Source organism: Pelophylax lessonae (genome assembly GCF_965119305.1).
Source record: "Pelophylax lessonae genome assembly, chromosome: 4".
NCBI classification, from domain to species: Eukaryota; Metazoa; Chordata; class Amphibia; order Anura; family Ranidae; genus Pelophylax; species Pelophylax lessonae.
Window position 1 is genome coordinate 120558049 of NC_138771.1, and position 21372 is coordinate 120579420.

Genomic DNA, 21372 nt, shown 5'->3' on the forward strand with positions numbered 1-21372 from the left:
AACCACGTAATGACCAGCAATCGTACCCGTTTGTCGCTGGACTTTCGGTGGTTATACCAGGATGATGCTTGCAGCTGCTGGTACCATTTTCTTAGAGCCAGCGGTCAGGTCTCTTGTAATAGCAATCAGGGAAGCTAACTAGCCATTTATTTGCTACTACAAGCAGCGGGAGAGGACGTCCGTGGCTTCCTTGGCCTCTCCCATTCCACTAGGACAGTGTTTCCTAACCTTTTTTCAGTCAAGGCACAATTTAAAAATCTGAACAATCTCGAGGCATCCGATTCTAAAATGTAAAAACAATTCTAATAGTTTTACATAATCCAACAACATCCACACAAGTAGGACATCCGGAGATCGAGGTGATTATTCTTCCAAAGCAAATACACTTTTGTAAACTGGTACTGACTGAAACACCAAGGCACTCTGGTTGAAAAAGGCTGCACTCGGAGACCCAAACGACCAGTCGGCACGTCTGCCGGCTGGTTGGACAGCTGTACAAAGGCGGGATTGGCTTTGATCGGCTCTGGGCTATAGTAACCTTATCTGAATGTCAACAGCTTCGTTTTTTGAAAATCAAAACTATTTAAAAACACAGATCTTGGTCTTATTGACCCCTGATCTATCCATAAAGAGTGCCTGTCCACTACCTTTTTGCTATGACAAAGGATGTTTACGTTCCATGTGACCGTAATAAAGTGATAAAAAAAAATAAAGTAACTGTGTAAAAAATAAACAAATATATAATTAAAAAAAAAAAGCCCCCTGCGCGTTGGTCCTGCATGCACGCAAACGGTTATAGCCCCACACATGTGAGGTATCGCTGTGAAAGTCAGATCATAGACAGTCATTTTAGCACTAGACCTTCTCTGTAAAGCTAAAGTGGTAACCTGTAAAGGCGTTTAAAGCATTGCCTATGGATAGTAAAATGTACGGTGTTTGTTGCCATTGCACGGGTGTGTGCAATTTTAAAGTATGACTTGTTTGGTATCTATTTACTCGGAATAAAATCATCTTTTATATTTTTGCGAAAAATTAGATTATGTATTGTTTGTGGGGTTTTTTTGCATTAAAATTAAAAAAAAAAAATTCCCAGCAATTTATTATTTAGGGCTTCTGCTTAAAAAAAAAAAATATATATATATATATATATATATATAGAATGTTTGGGGGTTCTAACTAATTTTGTAGCAAAAAATACAGATTTTTACATTTAAACAAAAGTGTCAGAAAAAGGCCTGGAGCTGAAGTGGTTAAAGAGGCAGAAAACAAAGTGAAAAGCAAGTACAGTACTGTGAAATCTGGCTGTTATGAAGTTGAAAAGTTTTCAAGTCATGATTACATTCTACATTAAAACAACCTGTGCTTATTTTTTTTATTACATTGCATCTTATATAGACGTAACATGTTTAAAAAATCTAGTTTCTGAGGGCAATTAAACAGTTTTTCAAAGCCGCATTTCAGTCCAACTTCAGGGGCGACTTGAAAGACATCTGTGCGGGTTCATGCACAGATGTCTTTAGAAACCGCCCCCAAGTCGAAAAAAATAGTGGAGGAACTACTTTTGGAAAAAGACTTTGCGGCGCCACACTGATTGGGAACCGCTCTGATTGCCGGCATTAGGCTGTGATTTGACCTGTCAAATTGAATAGCCAATTGCGCTGATGTGAATGGGGGCTTAAGTCTGTATGGTTGTGTGTCTTGAGTTAGTCTGCTGACTTGTGCCCTTCACTACTGGCAACATTCTGAAGTGCATTCACCACCATCTTTAACAGTAGAGCCTTCAGGGAAGTGCCATTAGCAGCGTACACACCCACATTCTCTTTTCTACAACTTTGAGAAAGGTCAGCAAGTTCTTTTAGTTCGCTAGTTTAAAGTTCACGTTTCTCAAATGTTTAAACTGCTATACTCTAAATCACCACTAAGTCTAGTGTGCCATTAAAAAAAAAAAAAAAGATCTTTCCTAGTAGTATATTTTCCTATAACTGAGATGAAATGCACTGTGTGAACTCTCAAAATTGCCAAATAGGAACATTGATTAACGCCATTGTATATAAACAGACCCTATTGTATTTTATGATAAAATGTACCTGTCATTCCCTGTAGGCTGAAGGAAGCAGAGCTTGCATTAAAAAAAATCAGCACATTTGACTCCCCCAATGTACATTCATAAATACAAAGTATACATAGAAATAACATTTTAAATCTAAACTCCAAGAATGATCTTAATTGTGTGGTTACATTGGTCCAATTTGGACCAACATAACTGCATATGTCTTTTAGGCTCGGTTCACACTTGTGCCTTGCGGGAATGCTGCGAATATGCAGCGTGTTCCCACATCACATCCGCACATCTGGCAGTTCACACTGCCATATGCGATACGCAGGGGGTGTCAATTAAAAGTTAATGACACCCCCAGTTTGATTGCATATCGCAGTGCGATCTGCAAGTACGCACAGAATCTGATCGCACAAGTGTGAACCACTGTGCGATCTGATTTTTATGCGGCTCAAAAAATGGCTCCTGTGCGTCTTTGGTGCGGATGCAGTGCGAATTCAGCCATACAAAGTGTATGGCTGAAATTCGCACCGCACATGAGATCGCATGTAATAAAGGAGCAGTGCGCTCCGAATTAAATGCGATCTCCGCAGCCGCACAAGTGTGAACCGGCACTCATACCAAAGGCAACGCTGTGGAAGCTGACAATCACAGTTGGGATCGGCACTACTACAGTGATAGCAGTGATTTAAAAAAAATAGAAGGCGTCCTGTGAATGACAGCAGTGCTGAGTGATCCCCTGTGGTCAGCATGCAGTAGGGCACTTGCTTGGCACCAGTGTTCATTTCATCAGGGAAAATGTTTTAGTCAGGGGCATTTTTACAGTTACGAAAACGAAAAGTACAGCACATTTTCGTCCACTGGCAAAAACTATGACGAAAATCGAATCCATTTTTTGTTGATGAACAAAAATGTGAGGCACGGACGTTTACTAACTTCCGGTTTTCACTGAGCTTCACTTGCTTCTGCTCCCAGCAAGCAAGCGAGTTGAAGCAACTGTGTGCACCATCCGTGACGACTGCCAGAGACCAGAGCAGCACTGTGCATTACAGGCCATCCCTTAGACCTGAGACCACCATCCAGCACTGTGCAGCATTAAAGACCACCTCTAACCAGTGACCACCGGCATGGTGGCATCAAGAGCACTGTGGATTACAGGCCATCCCTCAGACCCGAGACCACCGTCCCAACACTCTGCAGAATTACAGGCCTCCTCTAACCAGTGACCACCGGCATGGTGGCATCCAGAGCACTGTGGATTACAGGCCATCCCTCAGACCTGAGACCACCGTCCAGCACTCTGCAGAATTACAGGCCTCCTCTAACCAGTGACCACCGGCATGGTGGCATCCAGAGCACTGTGGATTACAGGCCATCCCTCAGACCTGAGACCACCGTCCAGCACTCTGCAGAATTACAGGCCTCCTCTAACCAGTGACCACCGGCATGGTGGCATCCAGAGCACTGTGGATTACAGGCCATCCCTCAGACCTGAGACCACCGTCCAGCACTCTGCAGAATTACAGGCCTCCTCTAACCAGTGACCACCGGCATGGTGGCATCCAGAGCAGCACTGTGCATTACAGGCCACCCTTCAGACCTGAGACCACCATCCATCTAGCACTATGCAGCATCACAGGCCTCCTCAGACTACCGTCCAGAGTGGCTAAATCTGTCTCTGTGAGTTCAAACCCTAATACCATAAATAATAACCTATTCAATTTTTTTTTTTTTTACTCCAGGAGTACATAATGAGTTTGGAAATTCTAAAGAAATGCTTAAATAAGGCATTACAATTTAACTAAACACATTTGATTTTAGTTGACTAAAATGTACTGGAGATTTTAGTCGACTAAAATGGGACTAAAACTAAAATGGCATTTTAGTCAAAAGACCAAAACTAAATCAAAATTCAATGCCAAAATGAACACTGCTTGGCACAAAATCCAGAAGATAGCAGCACTCATTGTAGTAGCACCGATTACAGCAGTGCATCATCAGCTTCCACAGCGGTCCATGAGGTATGAAATATGCCTACTTACAATAGTCAAAGCTGGACCTGTGTAACTCTGCCATACAAACCATACCAGGAGTTCAGCTTTACATCAAATTGGCTTGTTTTACAGTTTTGTCTGAAACTAATTGAATGAAAAGTCAATATGTCCCTTTAAATACATCTTCGATTTCCATTGATAGTCTTTGCTACCATAACAGACACAATAGCCGTAGCAGCGTGAGAAAGAAATCAACAGAGGAACTTTATTCAGAGTTCCATTTGAAAAGTTTCATGTTACCCTAATCACTACTGAGAGCTAACTGGATAGCATTGGCTGACATTTTTATTTGTTCTCATTTTTTTTATTTGGCAGGACAATTATAAAGGGCAGCTGTCATGAACAATGCCATTGTAACTCAGCATAAATATTGCTGAAAGGGAGCGTATTAAATCTGTTATACAACACTGGTTAATTTTACTTCTATTTAGATGTGCTACTTAAAGTCTAAAGCTGTCCATAAACTGAGCGAATTTCATTAGGAACTGGCTAAAATTCAATAAATGGGTGACCCTGTTGGCACCACTCCACCCAGCATTCTTCAATTGAAAAATCAATGCATCCGATTGGTGATGCTGGCTGTCGGACCACAATAGCAGCAGTAGATTTTTCCATGCATGCTGTTTAGCACAAATGGAGAACTCTGTTAGATTTCTTTTACTCAGCCTCAGGCTGAACAAAAGCAATCTGTGTGTGTGTGGCCAGCTTAACCACTTTCCGACCACCCTATGGCAGTTTTACTGCTACAGGGCTGCCACTGTGTATGGGATCACGTGTATATATATATGTGATCCTGCACTCCCAGGTAGGGGGTGTGCATGTGCACCGCCAACCACTCGCTCCCGCTGTAATTATGGACAGCGGGTACCGCGGACTCCATGTTCACTGGCACCTGCCGATCATCAGCCACAGAGACAGAGCTGCAATCTGCCAAAACAAGGCAGATTGCCGTTCTGACAGGAGAGAAGGCATGGATCCTGTGTCTCTGCAAAGCAGGAACAAGGATCCATGTCTTCCCCTAGTAAAAGCACCTACCACACTGTAGTAAAACACTGGCTAGGTACACAGTTAACCCTTTGACCGCCCCTGATATTAGCCCCTTCCCAGCCAGTGTCATTAGTACAGTGACTGTGCATATTTTTAGCACTGATCACTGTATTGGTGTCACTGATTCCCAAAAAGTGTCAGCTAGTTTCTGAATTTCCACCGCAATATCACAGTCCCACTATAAGTCCCTGATCTCCATTACTATTAAAAGGACATCAATTGTATTTGGGTACAGCGTCGCATGACTGCGCAATTTTTTCGCAGTGCCAAATCGCAAAAAATGGCCTGGTCATTAAGGGGGTAAAACCTTCCAGTGCTGAAGTGATTAAAAATATTTGCCTCTGCTGTGCAGCTTTAAACTGCAGGTCATATGATAGATGTCAGCTGCACAGAGATGCGTGGACCTGCTGGTGTGTGTCGGGGCATTACGTGAGAACCGAAAGTGACATTGCTGCCAAGCTTCTATGCTTTCATGGAAGCACAGCACGTTTGTATCTTTGTTGGAAGACCCAAGACGTAAACTGACCATGGTAGCTTGCATCGGCTGCCATGCTACTGTGGTCAGTTTACTTGTAGGAGGAGCGGCACAGGCAGATCAACCAGGTATATAACAGCAGTGGCAGTGGGAAATACAATGCATACAGGAGAAATCACATTGAATTAATTGAAAGGGACCATGCAGTGTTTTTTTTTTTTTTTTGCAAAACACTTTAAGTCTGCCTTCCTTTTATTAGAATATGTGATTGCGGGTCTGTGAACCCTGCACGGACACAACCCAGCATTTTTTAAGTGCACCTTTCAGCGAAAATCACAGCAGCATACAGCTCTACATGCTGATATGAAATCCTCTTACATTTATCAGTTTAAATAAACATTTTTTATTTCTTTTACTTACAATTCGACCTGGATCACACTGGTGCAGTTTCAGCTGTGACTTGAATCTCACAGAATCGCATTAGAGGGACAATTGCATAGTTTTCAACTGTGACTGTTCATATCAATGCGACTCACTATGGAGCGATTTTGGAAAAGGTTGCTGTATTACTTTGGTGCTATTCCAGTGTGATTTTGACGCCATAGAATATACAACTTGCATCCAAGTAGCACTACATAATCGCACTGAAAGTCAGATCAAAATCATATCGCAGCAGTTTGAACCGAGCCCAAGCATCTTTTCAGTGTGAATTGCACAGGAACTGCACCGCATTTCTGTGCAATACATAATAAATTCAGGGCAGTGCACCGCATTGCACCAGACACATTTTGTGGTCATTTTGTTCCATGCAATCCAATGCAGACAAAGGCACTGCGTTTGCGACCTGTGTTTGGGGTATTGGCCGGTAACTTTGTATTGACACCTGCAGCAGATCGCAAGGGCAGTGCGAATAGAATGTGGTGTGGGAAACGCACAGAGATTTCTGCTTTCCCGCACTGCATTCGTGTGAACCTAAGCTTACTGTATTTCTACTTGCTGGTTTCTTTAGGCACTGGTGATGTCACTCTTGCCTTACAGTTGCATCCTGGGATGTTCCTATCATATGATACAGGCAGGGTTAATTTAGTTAACTAAAACATTTTCATCAAAGTTTTCTTCAGCAGCCCCTTTACTGTGACGAAAACTAAATGAAAAGTACACGTTTTTGTCCACTGACAAAAAACTATGAGGAAAATCATATCCTTTTTAGTTAACGAACGAAAATGAAAATAAAATGTGAGGCCTCCCCTCAGACCACCGTCTGGAGCACTGTGTGCATTACAGGCCTCTTTTTACCAACGACATCCGGAGCACTGTGCATTACAGGCCTCCCCTCAGACTACCATCCAGAGCAATATGCAACATTACAGGCCTCTCATACCACCATCCAGAGCACTGTACAGCATTACGGGCCTCTCATACCACCATCCAGAGCAATGTGCAGCATTACAGGCCTCTCATACCACCATCCAGAGCACTGTACAGCATTACGGGCCTCTCATACCACCATCCAGAGCAATGTGCAGCATTACAGGCCTCTCATACCACCATCCAGAGCACTGTACAGCATTACGGGCCTCTCATACCACCATCCAGAGCAATGTGCAGCATTACAGGCCTCTCATACCACCATCCAGAGCACTGTGCAGCATTACAGGCCTCTCATACTACCGTCCAGAGCAATGTGCAGCATTACAGGCCTCTCATACCACCATCCAGAGCACTGTACAGCATTACGGGCCTCTCATACCTCCATCCAGAGCAATGTGCAGCATTACAGTCCTCTCATACCATTATCCAGAGCACTGTGCAGCATTACAGGCCTCTCATACCACCATCCAGAGCAATGTGCAGCATTACGGGCCTCTCATACCACCATCCAGAGCAATGTGCAGCATTACAGGCCTCTCATACCACCATCCAGAGCAATGTGCAGCATTACGGGCCTCTCATACCACTATCCAGAGCACTGTGCAGCATTACAGGCCTCTCATACCACCATCCAGAGCAATGTGCAGCATTACGGGCCTCTCATACCACCATCCAGAGCAATGTGCAGCATTACGGGCCTCTCATACCACCATCCAGAGCACTATGCAGCATTACAGCCCTCCAAGACCACCATCCAGACCACTGTGTGCATTACAGGCCTCCTCAGACCACCATCCAAAGCACTGTGCAACATTACAGGCTTCCTTAGACCATCAAGTGAGGCTAAATCTGTATCTGTGAGTTTGTTCAATCCTTAATACCATAAATAATAACATATTTGAATATTTTACTCTAGGAGTATATAATGAATACATTTGGAAATTCTGGAGAAATGCTTAAATAATGCATTACAATATAACTAAACACATTCCATTTTAGTTGACTAAAATGTACTGAAAATTTAGTTGACTAAATACGACTAAAACTAAAACAATGACTAAAATTTGACTAAAACTAAAATGGCATATTAGTCAAGAGACTAAAGCCCCGTAAACACGTACCGAATGTCGGCCGAACGATCGGCCGTCTTTTGTCCGGTGCTGTCCTGTCGGCTGAAAAGTGCTAAACACTGCACACGAATTTTGTCGGCCAACAACAGCCGACTGCAGAAGTGATGTCATGTGATGGTTAACATTCCGTGTCTTTTTTTTTCTCAGAGCATGCCCAGTCTTGCTAATCTGCTGTTTGTCGGCCTAATTCTGTACTGACTTGCGAACAATCGGCCGTTCTGGTGACGGCCAACAAAAATTTTATAGCTTGCACACCCGATTCTGTTCGGCCGAAAAGTCGCTGTCGGTTGTCGGAAGCATCATACTAACAAGCCGACAATCGGCCGATCGTTCGGCGGCCGACAATCGCTACGTGTGTACGGGCCTTAAGACTAATGAACTCGAAATTGCTTCCAAAATTAACACTGGTTCCAGGAGGCAGGCCCAGAGTTCTAGGCAGAATTCCAGAAAGTAAAGGGAGAGGGATTCATGTGCCCTTATTTATAAGTATGTGTACGCAGATTGCCATTACTAAACTTTTTTTTAAGGTGCCTTTTTCAATTTTTCTTTGATTGGGGGGGGGGGGGGGTGTTCCTCTTCATGGATGCCCACCACATTACTGTATAATTCATCTCCAACCAGCTGTATTTATACTGAGAATTAAGATTATGTGGGTAGATGTGGAAGCTAATAATTGCACAACAACAAAAAATATCAGAAGAATAATTTTCAAGACAACATTTACGATAGAAGCACATTATATTTAAGTTCAATAATATTTGGTCAGTTCAGTATTAACAAAATTAATGCATAATGACATATTTATGGCTGTAGCTTGGTTTGAACAGGATTTTTGTTACTCCTCAGTAATTCTAGTTATTTTTTTATTGACGTGGGCTGATTGTTCAGATAAAATACCAAAAGCCAGTGAAACACAAATACAGTCCTTTCCTATTGTGGTGAGCTGTAATAATGCTCAAATCAAGATTTGCACTGCAAACCACAGATATTATAATTTTAGCGTTCTTTCCAAGATGGCATTGTAGATCTGTTGGGTCATTGGTGTGTATATTTTATTTGTTTCATCCAAGAAGTACAACGAGTCTTTTATGATGAGCGGGTTGAAGCCTTCTTTGACCAGTTCCACCTTGCGTTGCTTGTAGGTACCAGTAACATCAATGGTGTCCTGTAAAGGGAAGCAATTTTTATTCTATGTTTGTAAAGCATGCAGAGTTATTACAGTACATTTATTGAACTGATACTACACTAAACCATGTAAGGAATAGTGCCAGATTGTTGGTGCCATTGGAAGGAATTATGTCCCATTGTAGTCTGTGGGAGGAATAGTGCCCTGTTGTTGGTGTCTGTAGCAGGAATAATGCCTCAAGGGCCGGATGAAGGCAAGCAAAGGGTCACATCTGGCCCCCCGGACCACAGTTTGGAGACTGCTTCTTTAAAGCAATGCACCCATGATCAGCAGATCATGGGTGTAATTCCACAGTCCTGTAGTCTGTTTGTGTAGCTATCTGCCCATACCTCCAATACGGACAGGCAGTTACTGAATGACAGGAAACTTAATTAACTACTTAGCACGCTCAACAGCTCCCTGGTAGTTCATTGAGAACTACAAGCCGACAGCCCCAAAAGCTGTCGGTACTTGTAGTTTTCACATATAAAAAACACTGTTAGATTATAACAGCGAGTGGGAAGGAAAGGATCCGCTATCAAAACAGGGGATCGGTGTGGGGGGGGGGGGGGGGGGGATGTAGAGGCTTGGTGCATCTGTTACATGTTACCGCCTGAATATGGGTGTATCATGTTACAAAAGGTGAACTTATCATTTTAAGACAAATTACCTGTATATTGGTCAATATTATTTAAATCCTAACTCCAGGACCTCCCTTACCATGGTTCTTCACCCCACCCTCTGCTGGCCTTTCCCAGAAATATTAGGTCACTTGACATGAAGGATTCTCTTTCACTTCAGATCTTCTCGAGCAGTGGGCAGTCCTTATCATTGTAGAGAGTAGTTCTGATGTGATGCCATCTGCACCATTCTTTGCACTATTGAATGCAAGCGCAGGACACCATGAACACATGACACTCTGCACTCACAAGATGTTCTTGATCTTCCAGGTTGAAAGATAATGGACATCATTCAGCTGGAAAGAGTAAAGACATCTAATGTTGCAAAGAAATTACTGGGGGTAACAGCATGGGAGGGAGGATAAGTATTGCATTTAAAGCAGCATTTTTATTCTAAATTCTTGTTGGGGGACTACTGCCTGGAGTTAGGCCTTCAGTACATGCTTGGACACTAGGTACTACATTTTCATGACTACTTGGGTTATGCTACCAACTTCTGGGTAATGAACACTGGGCAAAAAAGGTAGGACACCATACCCAGGCATAACCTCTCCCAGTTCAGTTAAAGAGGAAGTAAACCCTCCTCTACAACTTGTACCTATAGGCAAGCCTATGATAAGGCTTACCTATAGGTACTGTAAATATCTCCTAAACATGTACCGTTTAGGAGATATTTACCTTACATGTCGCCAGTGACGTCACTGGCGCATGCGCTCTGAAGGAACGGCCGATCGTGCCGTTCCTTCAGAGCCCCGTGCCGTGACTGTCGGCTCCCGCGCGCGTGTGCGGGAGTGACGTCACCGCGGCTCCGGCCAATCAGATGGCCGGATGCCGCGATCCCGGAAGACGGGCGACTAGACATGTCGCCCATCATAGAGGTGAGTGAGCGGCACGGCGGGGGCTCGTTCTGAGGTAAGTATTGCATAATGAGCTAATATGCGATGCATACTAGCTCATTATGTCTTTCTTTTGCAGGGTGTAAAAAAAAAAAAAAAAATTTATACGAGTTTACAACCTCTTTAAAGCGGAGCTCAACCAAAAAGGGGGAAGCTTTAAGGCCTCCTCCCCCACTCCTGGTGAAGAGGTTCTCCTCCCCCTCCCTCCCTGCAGTCTTCTGGGACACGTAACAGGTCCCAGAAGACTACGGGACCATTCACAAGGCGCAGCACCGCTCGCGCATGTGCATTGGGCACCTGGCTGTGAAGCTGCAAGCTGTCAAAGCCGGGTGCCCACAGTTACCATGCTGTCACTGGGGACAGACAACAGAAGAGGAGAAAGGCTGGGGTGAGCCCATCGCTGGATCATGGGACAGGTGAGTGGCTGTTTATTATTAGTCCACATCTACATTTTTTTTTATCGGCTGACTTTTAATTTTTACACAGGAGACTGGAGCTTCTCTGTAAGCTCCCAGTTTTTTGAATAGTGTCTGGTGATTGATGGAACTGCAGAGGTCTCTCTGAAGATTTCTTTTCATTTTTTACTCCCCAATTTCAAGGGCTATTCCGCACACCCCTGTTGGGAAAAGAAAATACTTCATCCTGGATCGGTCACCTATGGCTTGGAGGCCAAGAGTACCTGGACACCATATCTAGAAGCAGGGACAGCCTCTAATATTGCCAATCAGTACTGGATCCTGCAGGGAGTGATCTCCAGGGTTCTCAGTATTTTGTGATCTGGCTGGCAGGGTACTCTAGAGGCCCAGGATTCCATTAGGGCAGTGAAATACCCGAAGGCCTGCCCTGAGAGGTTAAGATTGCATCTGCTGCAGGAATGGTGGGTGCTGTTGTTTGTAGAGTATGTGGCAGTTCTCCCTGTGTTCCTGATGCTTTAGGTAGTTATGCTAGTCACTGTGCAGCATTGGAGTGACACACCGCCCTAGTGGGGTGAAAAAGGGGTAGATTGGGCACGACACTCCCACTTGCAGGAAGTGATGTAGCCAATTGGGCCCACCTGGAAAAGGTGTTTTCACCACCTAAATGTTTTGCTTAGAAGTACCCCAAGGAGGAGGAATAGTTAAAAAAAATGTGTTTTACTCCCAAGAAAAGGATTTTACAGGTAAAACAAAAATCAAAATTTTATGAATAAACATTTAATGCAGGGTGCACCCATGCAAGATCTCAGGGCATTATGGGTTTTCTAGAGGAGTGCATAGCAGTGAGTTTCTGTTTCAGATTGGAATTCCACTTGTTTGAACAAGTCAGGAATTCGGAGGGAGGGCTGTGAGTCACTGCTGTAACTAATTCAGAAGTGTATGTAAAAAAGAGCTTGAGCTTACATAGTTACAAAGTTACATAGTTACATAGTTAGTGAGGCTGAAAAAAGACACAAGTCCATCCAGTTCAACCTATGATGTGTGTGTGTGTTTGCTTTTAACCGTACATTGTATACCCCTGTATGTTGTGGTCTTTAAGGTGTCCATCCAATAGTTTTTTGAAACTATCAATGCTCCCCGCTGATACGACTGCTTGTGGAAGAGAATTCCACATCCTTACCGCTCTTACAGTGAAGAACCCCTTACGCACTTTAAGGTTAAACCGCCTTTCCTCAAGTTTTAGTGAGTGGCCAGCTATTGGGCATTTAAACAACACAGCTTTTTAGCAAGTTGTATAAGACTAGTCTTACAACCTCCTGAACAGAAGTCTAGACCTCAATTTGCTGTTATGAGGATAAAAATAAAAATAATTCAGATGTACCTGACAAAAAATGTTTAATATATTTTTTAGTTCTGGTACTAATACATACAATTTATACAAAATAATACAATTGCTTAGTGCCGGTTCACATATGTGCGGCTGCGGCGATCGCATGTAATGTCGGAGCGCACTGAACCTTCATTACATGCGATCGGCTGTGCGGTGCGAGTTCAGCCATACACTTTGTATGGCTAAATTCGCACTGCACCCACAGCAAAGACGCACAGGACCCTTTTTTGCAGCAGCATCAGGATCGGATCGCACAGTGGTTCACACTTGTGCGATCCGATCCTGTGCGAACTGTAAAGATCGCACTGCGATATGCGATCAAACAGGGGGTGTCGTTAACATTTCATTGACACCCCCAGCGTATCGCATATGGCAGTGTGAACTGCCAGGGGGTGCGTTTGCGATGCGGGAACAGGCTGCGAATTCGCAGCCTTCCCGCATCGCATAAGTGTGAACCGGCACTTAGTGTGGAAATAAGCATAGTAAGGGCTCTTTCACACGGGCAGTCCGATCAGATCCGCCTGTCAGTTTTTTAGGCGGATCTGATCGGATCCTCCATGCAGCTCTATGGGGCAGCGGGTGTCAGCGGAGACACCTCCGCTGACACCCGCTGCCATCCGCATCCGATCCTGTGCTGAAATCTGGACGGATGGAAACCCTATTTTTCCATCCGTTCAGTAATCGGAGCGGAGCGGATCTGATGAGCGGTCCGCTCTCCTCCGATCCCCCATAGAGGGCAGCGGGTGCTGAGACACCTCCCTCTCCGCTCTGCAAGCGGAGACGGAGCTGTCATCCGCCCGGCTCAGCGGGGATCGCGGATCGATCCCCGCTGAGCAACACGGATCCGCCTGCGGAGGCGGACCGTGTGAAAGAGCCCTTAAGATATTTATTATAGTTGGCGATGGTATTGTATGTGAATAAATGTAGAATTTTACATACTTGTGATTGTTCAGAAGAAGCTACATTCAGGTCCTACGTTTTTAGCAGGGCGTGGTTGGCACACACAGAATCCCTCTACACTATTGCTGGTCAGGTAATGGCCTGGACAAAGTATATATGACATTGCCTTACCTGTATTCTCACAAAACGAGGTCTGGCATAATTCGGTAAATAATCCACCACTTTGGCATATAGTTTTTCTCCATCAAATAGCTGGCTTTCCTTAAGTTTAATTGCTGCCATTCCAATCCTCCCTTCGTGATCTGTACAATGATACCATATGTTTAGGGTTTTCTTTTTCTTTCAAATGGAAGCATGCAAAATGAAATGTATGTTTTATTCAAAAGTGTACTTAAAGCTCAGCCCCGGGCAAAAAAACAGTTTCTATGGGTCAACTGCTAGTTTTTCTCAAATTTTTCTCTATTGGATTGGAGATCAGAGATATATTGACCTAATTCTCTGATCCTTCCCGCACAAGACTGATCTCTGTGGCTTCTGCCCGCCTGCAGTCTAGTGGTCTTGTGCAGTCGACTGTTCCTGACATCATCATGCCCCTAGACTTGCTCTGGACATTAGTATGTCAGGAACAGTCCACTGCTGGATCATGGGGGGGGGGGGGGGCATTTGTCCTGGTGTGGAGGACTGGGTGAGTATAAAGAAAATAAAAAATGCAATGTTGCAAAGTCCAACATTATTGTAACTGTGTTTCATTAACCGCACAAAGAGTTGATCCATCACCTTTAAAGCAGAGTTCCGGCCTCAGAAACGTTTTTTTGATAAAAATACTGCCCAAATAGTGATCCTTAGCCCTTTATATTATTTATCAGAAATTCTTACTTTTAAAATCCTTTGCTGAGCATGGCCATCTTTACTGGGGTTATACGAAGCCGCAGTGTATAGATGTCTTCCCTTCTTCCTGGTTGTGTATGCAGAAAGCGGCGCGAAATCTCGCGCATTAGCAGTACTATGCGATTCGTTTCCATATCATCGCGTCATTTCCTTTTTGCAAATAACGCGATGAGAGGAGTGGCCGGCCGCCTACGTCACTGCCCATTGCCTTCTGGGAGTGATGAGTAAAAGCTCCCAGGACGCATTGCGGGACAGGAAGTGACGGCGTGGGCCGCAGCAACACAGGGAGGAAGTGGAAGGAAAGGTGAGTATATTTTCTTCTGAAATAAGGTAAGTAAAAAAAAAAAAAATTCGGGAATATCCAATTCTTTTTCAGGTTACAATAAGGAAGCGGATGCCACAAAATGTAAAGTAACGATTTTGCGGCCGGAACTCCGCTTTAACCAGGTAACTTATCAACCACACCACATCAGATGTGCTTTAATTGTATTGTCCACCAGCATGGACCTCAATTTATAAAGGTCAGATATGCATTTTCACTATTATCTTCATTTTTTTCACACATAACCCTGTCACATTTTGTCCAATAGACCTCCTTAGGACACAACTTTCTGAGGACGTCTATTGATCAAAAGGTGTTAAGAGTGGGGCTATATGGGATGCTTACACACTTAAGAGTACCTAATCTGATGTTAATAGCAGCGAGTACATGATTTTGAAAGCAATACCTAGCAAGTAGTTTAAATATGAGTGCATATCTTTTTGGATTTTAAGAAATTGCTATATATATATATATATATATATACACTATATTACCAAAAGTATTGGGATGTCTGCCTTTACATACACATTTTATTTACTTTATTGGCATCCCAGTCTTCGTCCGTAGGGTTTAATAGTGAGTTGGCCCACCCTTTGTAGCTATAACAGCTTCAACTCTTCTGGGAAGGCTGTCTAAAAGGTTTGGGGGAGTGTGTCTATGGGAATGTTTGACCATTCTTCAGGACTCTAGGCAGGCCAGTCCAGTTCCTTCATCCCAAACTCACTCATCCATGTCTTTATGGACGTTGTTTGTGCGCTGGTGCGCAGTCATGTTGAAACAGGAAGGGGCCATTCCCAAACTGTTTCCACAAAGTTGGGAGCATGAAATTGTCCAAAATGTCTTGGTATGCTGACGCCTTACGAGTTCCCTTTACTGGAACTAAAGGGCCAAGCTCAACTCCTGAAGAACAGCCCCAAATCATAATCCCCCCTCCACCAAATGATTTGGACCAGTGCCCAAAGCAAGGTCCATAAAGACATGGTTGAATAAATATGGGGTGGAGGAACTTAACTGGCCTGCACAGAATCCTGACCTCAACTCGATAGAACACTTTTGGGAGGAATTAGAGTAAAGACTGTGAGCCAGGCCTTCCTGTCCAACATCAGTGCCTGACCTCACAAATGAGCTTCTGGAAGAATGGTCAAACGTTCCCATAGACATGGAGTATAGTGAGGGGCTATTACCCTTATTTTACACTGATTGATGAGTAAAAATAATCAATATTTAAAGTACAATTGTGCAATCTCAAGTGCAATCAAAGAATGTGCAAAAAATGTGTAATAAATTAATGGATCCCAAAGTGCATATAATGTTCAAAAAAATTATTATATGTTACTCAAATGTTCAGTTAAAGTGGATATGTGCATAAAATCATATATATTACAATATATTGTGCATTTATAGGTGCAAAGATGCAGTAAATTCTGAATGCTCGAGTGACAAGGTGCAATATATTCAAAAAAGTGTGCAATATAATTTTTTGTATAGGTAAATAAAAAAAGTAGCAATAAAAGTTGAATTTATAATAGGTGCAATATAATATGATAAAAATAGTCCATAAATAAATAAATATGCAATCAATTATTATTATTATTATTATACAGGATTTATATAGCGCCAACAGTTTGCGCAGCGCTTTACAATGTGAAGGAAGACAATACAGTTACAATACAGTTCAAAACAGGAGGAACTAGAGGGCCCTGTTCGTTAGAGCTTACAATCTAGAAGGGAGGGTCAAGTGAAACAAAAGGCAATAACCGTGGGGGATGGGTTGATGGAGAAAAAGGAGGTACATTTGTTAGGGGTTGGTAGGATAGGCTTCTCTGAAAAGGAGGGTTTTCAGAGATCGCCTAAAAGCTAATAGAGTGGGGGATAATCGGACAGATAAGGGTAAGGAGTTCCATAGGATTGGAGAGGCTCTGGAAAAGTCCTGGAGGCGAGCATGGGAGGAGGTGATGAGTGAGCTAGAGAGCAGGAGGTTTTGAGAGGAACGAAGAGAGCGATTAGGTTGGTATTTTGAGATGAGGCTGGTGATGTAGCTGGGGGCTAGGCTGTGGATTGCTTTGTAAGATGTTGTAAGTATTTTGAATTTAATTCGTTGGGTGAGCGGAAGCCAGTGGAGGGCTTGACAGAGAGGAGCAGCGGACACTGAGCGATTGGTGAGGTGGATGAGTCTGGCGGCAGCATTCATGATGGATTGAAGGGGGGATAGCCTGTGTAAAGGTAAGCCAATGAGAAGGAAATTGCAGTAGTCGAAGCGCGAGATGACCAGGGAGTGAACTAGGAGTTTTGTTGCGTCTTTGGTTAGAAAGGGGCGTATTTTGGAGATGTTGCGGAGGCTGAGGCGGCAAGATTTGGACAGCGATTGGATGTGGGGTTTGAAGGAGAGTTCAGAGTCCAGGACAACACATAAGACCTTGGCATGTGGGGATGGGCTGATGGTAATGCCATTGATATTGACGGAGAAATCAGGGGAAGGGGCATGAGGTGGAGGAAAAATTATAAGCTCGGTTTTGGATGGATTGAGTTTGAGGAAGTGGTGAGACATCCAGACCGATATATCTGATAGTAAATTAGTGATACGTGAGGACACTGAGGGAGAGAGCTGAGGAGTGGATAGGTAGATTTGGGTATCGTCAGCGTAGAGGTGGTATTGGAAGCCGTGGGAGGCTATCAACTGACCTAGAGAGGAGGTGTAGATTGAAAATAGGAGGGGTCCAAGAACAGAGCCTTGGGGAACTCCAACAGAGAAGGGAAGAGGAGAGGAGGAAGTAGAATTGTAGGTAACGCTAAAGGTGCGGTTAGATAAGTAGGAAGATAACCAGTTAAGAGTACAGTCACGGAGACCAAAGGCATGGAGTTTTTTGAGGAGGAGGGGATGGTCAACCGTATCAAAGGCAGCAGAAAGGTCCAGAAGTAGGAGTACAGAATACTGTCCATTGGTTTTGGCCGTTAGCAGATCGTTTGTCAGCTTTAGGAGTGCAGTTTCAGTGGAGTGTTGAGGCCGAAATCCAGACTGAAGGGGATCAAGGAGGCTATTCTCAGCAAGGTGGTCGCACAGTCGGTTGTAGACTAGACGTTCAAGGAGTTTGGATGAAAAGGGGAGCAAGGAAATAGGGCGTAGGTTGTTCAGATCGGTTGGGTCCAGTGAGGGCTTTTTAAGTATGGGGCTGACTAGTGCATGTTTTAGAGAGTTTGGGAAGATGCCAGAAGAGAGAGAGAGATTGAAGATGTGGGTTAGAGAGTGTAGAATAGGGCCAGAAGGTGAACGTAGCATTTGCGAGGGAACAGGATCCAGAGGGCAGGTTGTTATGTGGACGTTAGCAAGTAGTTTAGCAACCTCGTCTGTAGTGGCGGGGTTGAATGAGGGAAGTAATGATCGCACTTGTGGGCGTGAAGCATAAGGCATGGAGGAAGGTATCTGAACAGCAACGATCTCCTTACGAATTGTGTCAATCTTCTGTTTGAAGTGGTTGGCAATCTCCTGGGCAGTGAGTGAGTCGGTGGGAGGGGGTAGTGGAGGACGGAGTAGAGAGTTAAAGGTAGCGAAGAGTTGCCGGGGGCGTGATGACAGGCTGTTAATGAGAGTGATAAAATAGGTCTGTTTGGCAGTGTGGAGACTGGAATTGTATTTAGATAAGGGTAAGGAGTTCCATAGGATTGGAGAGGCTCTGGAAAAGTCCTGGAGGCGAGCATGGGAGGAAGTGATGAGTGAGCTAGAGAGCAGGAGGTGAATGATCAATCAATGATGTGAATGACTTCTCTTTCCCTTTTAAAAGTGATCCGTGCTCTTTAAAACAAGTTGTGCTTTTGGTGAGTGGTCCGTGCTCTTCAACCTTAATTAGTGCAAGCAACTCACCAGAGCTATTCAGGCCCCCAGGACCTATAAGGCTGAGATGTAACCTGTTTAAATCTGAATCCTTGAGATGGTCAAATCAGGCTCCTTTGGATCAGTTTCACCACATAATATATACTGGTAACTCGAGGATAAGCACATAAAAGCTCTCATTGCGCAGACATATCTATTTCTAACTGAATTCACAGTACAGATAAAAGCATATAAACTCACATTCGGTGGTGCTTTGGAGTAGCACTGACTTTGGTTCACCTGTAACAGTATCAGGAAACGCCGCTCGCATAGCGTGTGTTCCAAATTGTGAATCACCTTAACCGAACATCACGCAATCAGAAGTGATGCCGCAGGGTTAATCTCTATGCATTTCACCGGATATGGCATCCTCAGGAAGTTTATATATATATATATATATATATATATATATATGTGTGTGTGTATATAATATATTAAACAATGAGGATTTTTTTTTTAAATCCTAATAAATGGCATATGTTGCTAAACTGTGGATCGATCATTGAAGTGGAGGAGAGCGGAGTAGGGCTTCATGCACACTGAGGCTCTTCTAAATGCTTTTCTCCTGGCAGCTGCAGAAATGCTCTTAAGCCGTGGTTTTTCAAATGCCTTTAGGCGCGTCTAGGACTTGGTGTTTATTAATTTAATTTGCTAGAATACTAATTTATTCTGGCAACTGAAATGAAAAAAATACTCAAGTGCTAAAAGAGGCTAGCATTAATGCTTTTTAAAGAAATGTTAAGGCGCATAAGGTGTGTTTTTTTTTTCTGCCAAAACGTTCCTCTCTTGAACGCACAAGTACATTTTTTTTAAACTCCTATAAATGCCTATTGGGTGCATGGACCCATAGGTTACCATGGAGGTTAGTTATGAGGCAGAGAGATCTCAACTTTCCCTCAACTTGCTGTGTTTAGAGGAAGAAAAATGCTAACTATGACCCTAAGAACACCATCCCTTCAGTCAAGGACGGAGGTGGAAAGATTATGCTTTGGGGGGTCTTTCTCTGCTAAAGGTACAAGCTGACTTTGCCGCAATGAGGGGCCAATGGACGGGGCCATGTATTGTAAAATCTTGGATGAGAATCTTCTTCCCTCAGCCAGAATAACCACTGAAGATGGGTTGTGGATGGGTCTTCCAGCATGACAATGACCCAAAACATACCACCAAGGCAACAAAGGAGTGGCTCAAAAAGAAGCACATTAAGGTTATGGAGTGGCCTAGCCAGTCTCCAGACCTTAATCCTATAGCAAATATAGCAAATTTATGGAGGGAGCTGAAACTTCGAGTTTCCAAGCGACAGCCAAGAAACCTTAAGGATGAAGAGTGGACCAAAATCCCTCCTGAGATGTTTGTAAACCTGGTAAGCAACTACAAGAAATTAATATTTTTTTATCTTAGATTAAAAAAAACAGAGCCCTCTCAATTTGAAATGGCTGCTTCAAGAACTGTTGACAACTTACAAGGCACCGGAACTCCATATACATTGGCCTCCTCAATGAATTCCGTCATTCCTACAACATCTGCCACTTCTGTAGTCGCCACATTTTCACCTTTCCAACTGAAAGAAAAGAGCAGATGGGTATGATATCAATCACCTCCTTGTCCCATCATACAGCTAACCATAGGTATAAAGTGTAAGAAACAGGCAGGCAAATATACTGTACATAGGTGGTAGGAACTGTTTTCTTGTCAAAGATCTTTATTGGTTTTAAACAGAAATTATACGATGCACAATAACAACTAGTACATCAGTAAAAAGAAAGATAAGGAGGCACCCAGTCATAACCATTAGAAATTGAGAAGAAAAATCGAAAATGGCCGCCTATAAGTTTAAATAAATGAACTAGTACTTCAGATCTGACACAACAGACATGCACCGAAGAAGCTGTTACAGGTTGTTGCATATAAAACAAACAGAAACCAGTATAAGTACCAAGAATGGTAACAGGCGTGGAGGGAGGAAAAAAGGGCACAAAAAAAAAAAGAAAATGTGGGGTATCTCTCTCGGAGAGGTAGCACGATTCTGTTTTCGAGACATCTAAAGACAAAGAAAAACAGAGAGGATTACCAAGCCATTAATACGGCATCATTGAAATCCAGAGGTAAGCATTCTTAACCCAAGGTTGCCAGCTTTTCCCGTATTTTCGAAGCTTGGCATTTTTGATGGCTTCCATCCTAGCATGAATTAAGGCCTTATTCATCCTGTGTTTAGTTTCAGCCACAACCAAGGTTGGAGATTTCAAGGCTTTAGCAATGGTTTGTTTAGTGGCTGTTATGAGTTGAATGAGCAGACGGAACTAGATGGGACTGTTTTACATGCCACTGAATTTATACATTTGTTCACCCAGTCTTCTATTCCAGACATCTTAAAGCCACACAGCACAGCCTAGTTCTTGACCTCCCCTGTAGCAGCAGCGCAGCTTGCTCAAGAATTGTTTATGTGCTAAAGAACACAACGACTGGGCAGTGGTGGATCAGCACCTCATAGATGCAGTAAGTCACTCTGCCTGACTGGCTGATGGTACTGGCTCCTCCCTCTCCTTACTGTATACTGTTGTGTAAGAAATTGCAGGAGCCTAGTGATAAGACAAATTCAGCTACTTAAAATGGTTCTAAAGTCTAGACGTTTTTAATGCATTCTCTGCATGAAGGTAAAAAATAACCCACTACCTGTCCTACCCCCCCCCCCCCCCCCCATGCCTAAACACTTATCT

At 43.5% G+C, this 21372-nt stretch overlaps 1 protein-coding gene across 1 annotated transcript in view; it reads right to left on the reverse strand.

Annotated features, from left to right (window-relative positions):
- Positions 1 to 8930: 8930 nt before the first annotated feature.
- Positions 8931 to 21372, reverse strand: part of LOC309552295 (long-chain fatty acid transport protein 2-like) — a 108694-nt gene continuing 96252 nt past the window's right edge. Inside the window, exons 8-10 of the mRNA XM_082253190.1 lie at positions 20119 to 20216; positions 13752 to 13882; positions 8931 to 9298 (exon numbers count right to left, since the gene is read on the reverse strand). Of these exons, the coding sequence (XP_082109316.1) occupies positions 9122 to 9298; positions 13752 to 13882; positions 20119 to 20216 (406 nt within the window). The 3' untranslated portion in view covers positions 8931 to 9121. The remainder of the gene's footprint in view (positions 9299 to 13751; positions 13883 to 20118; positions 20217 to 21372) is intronic.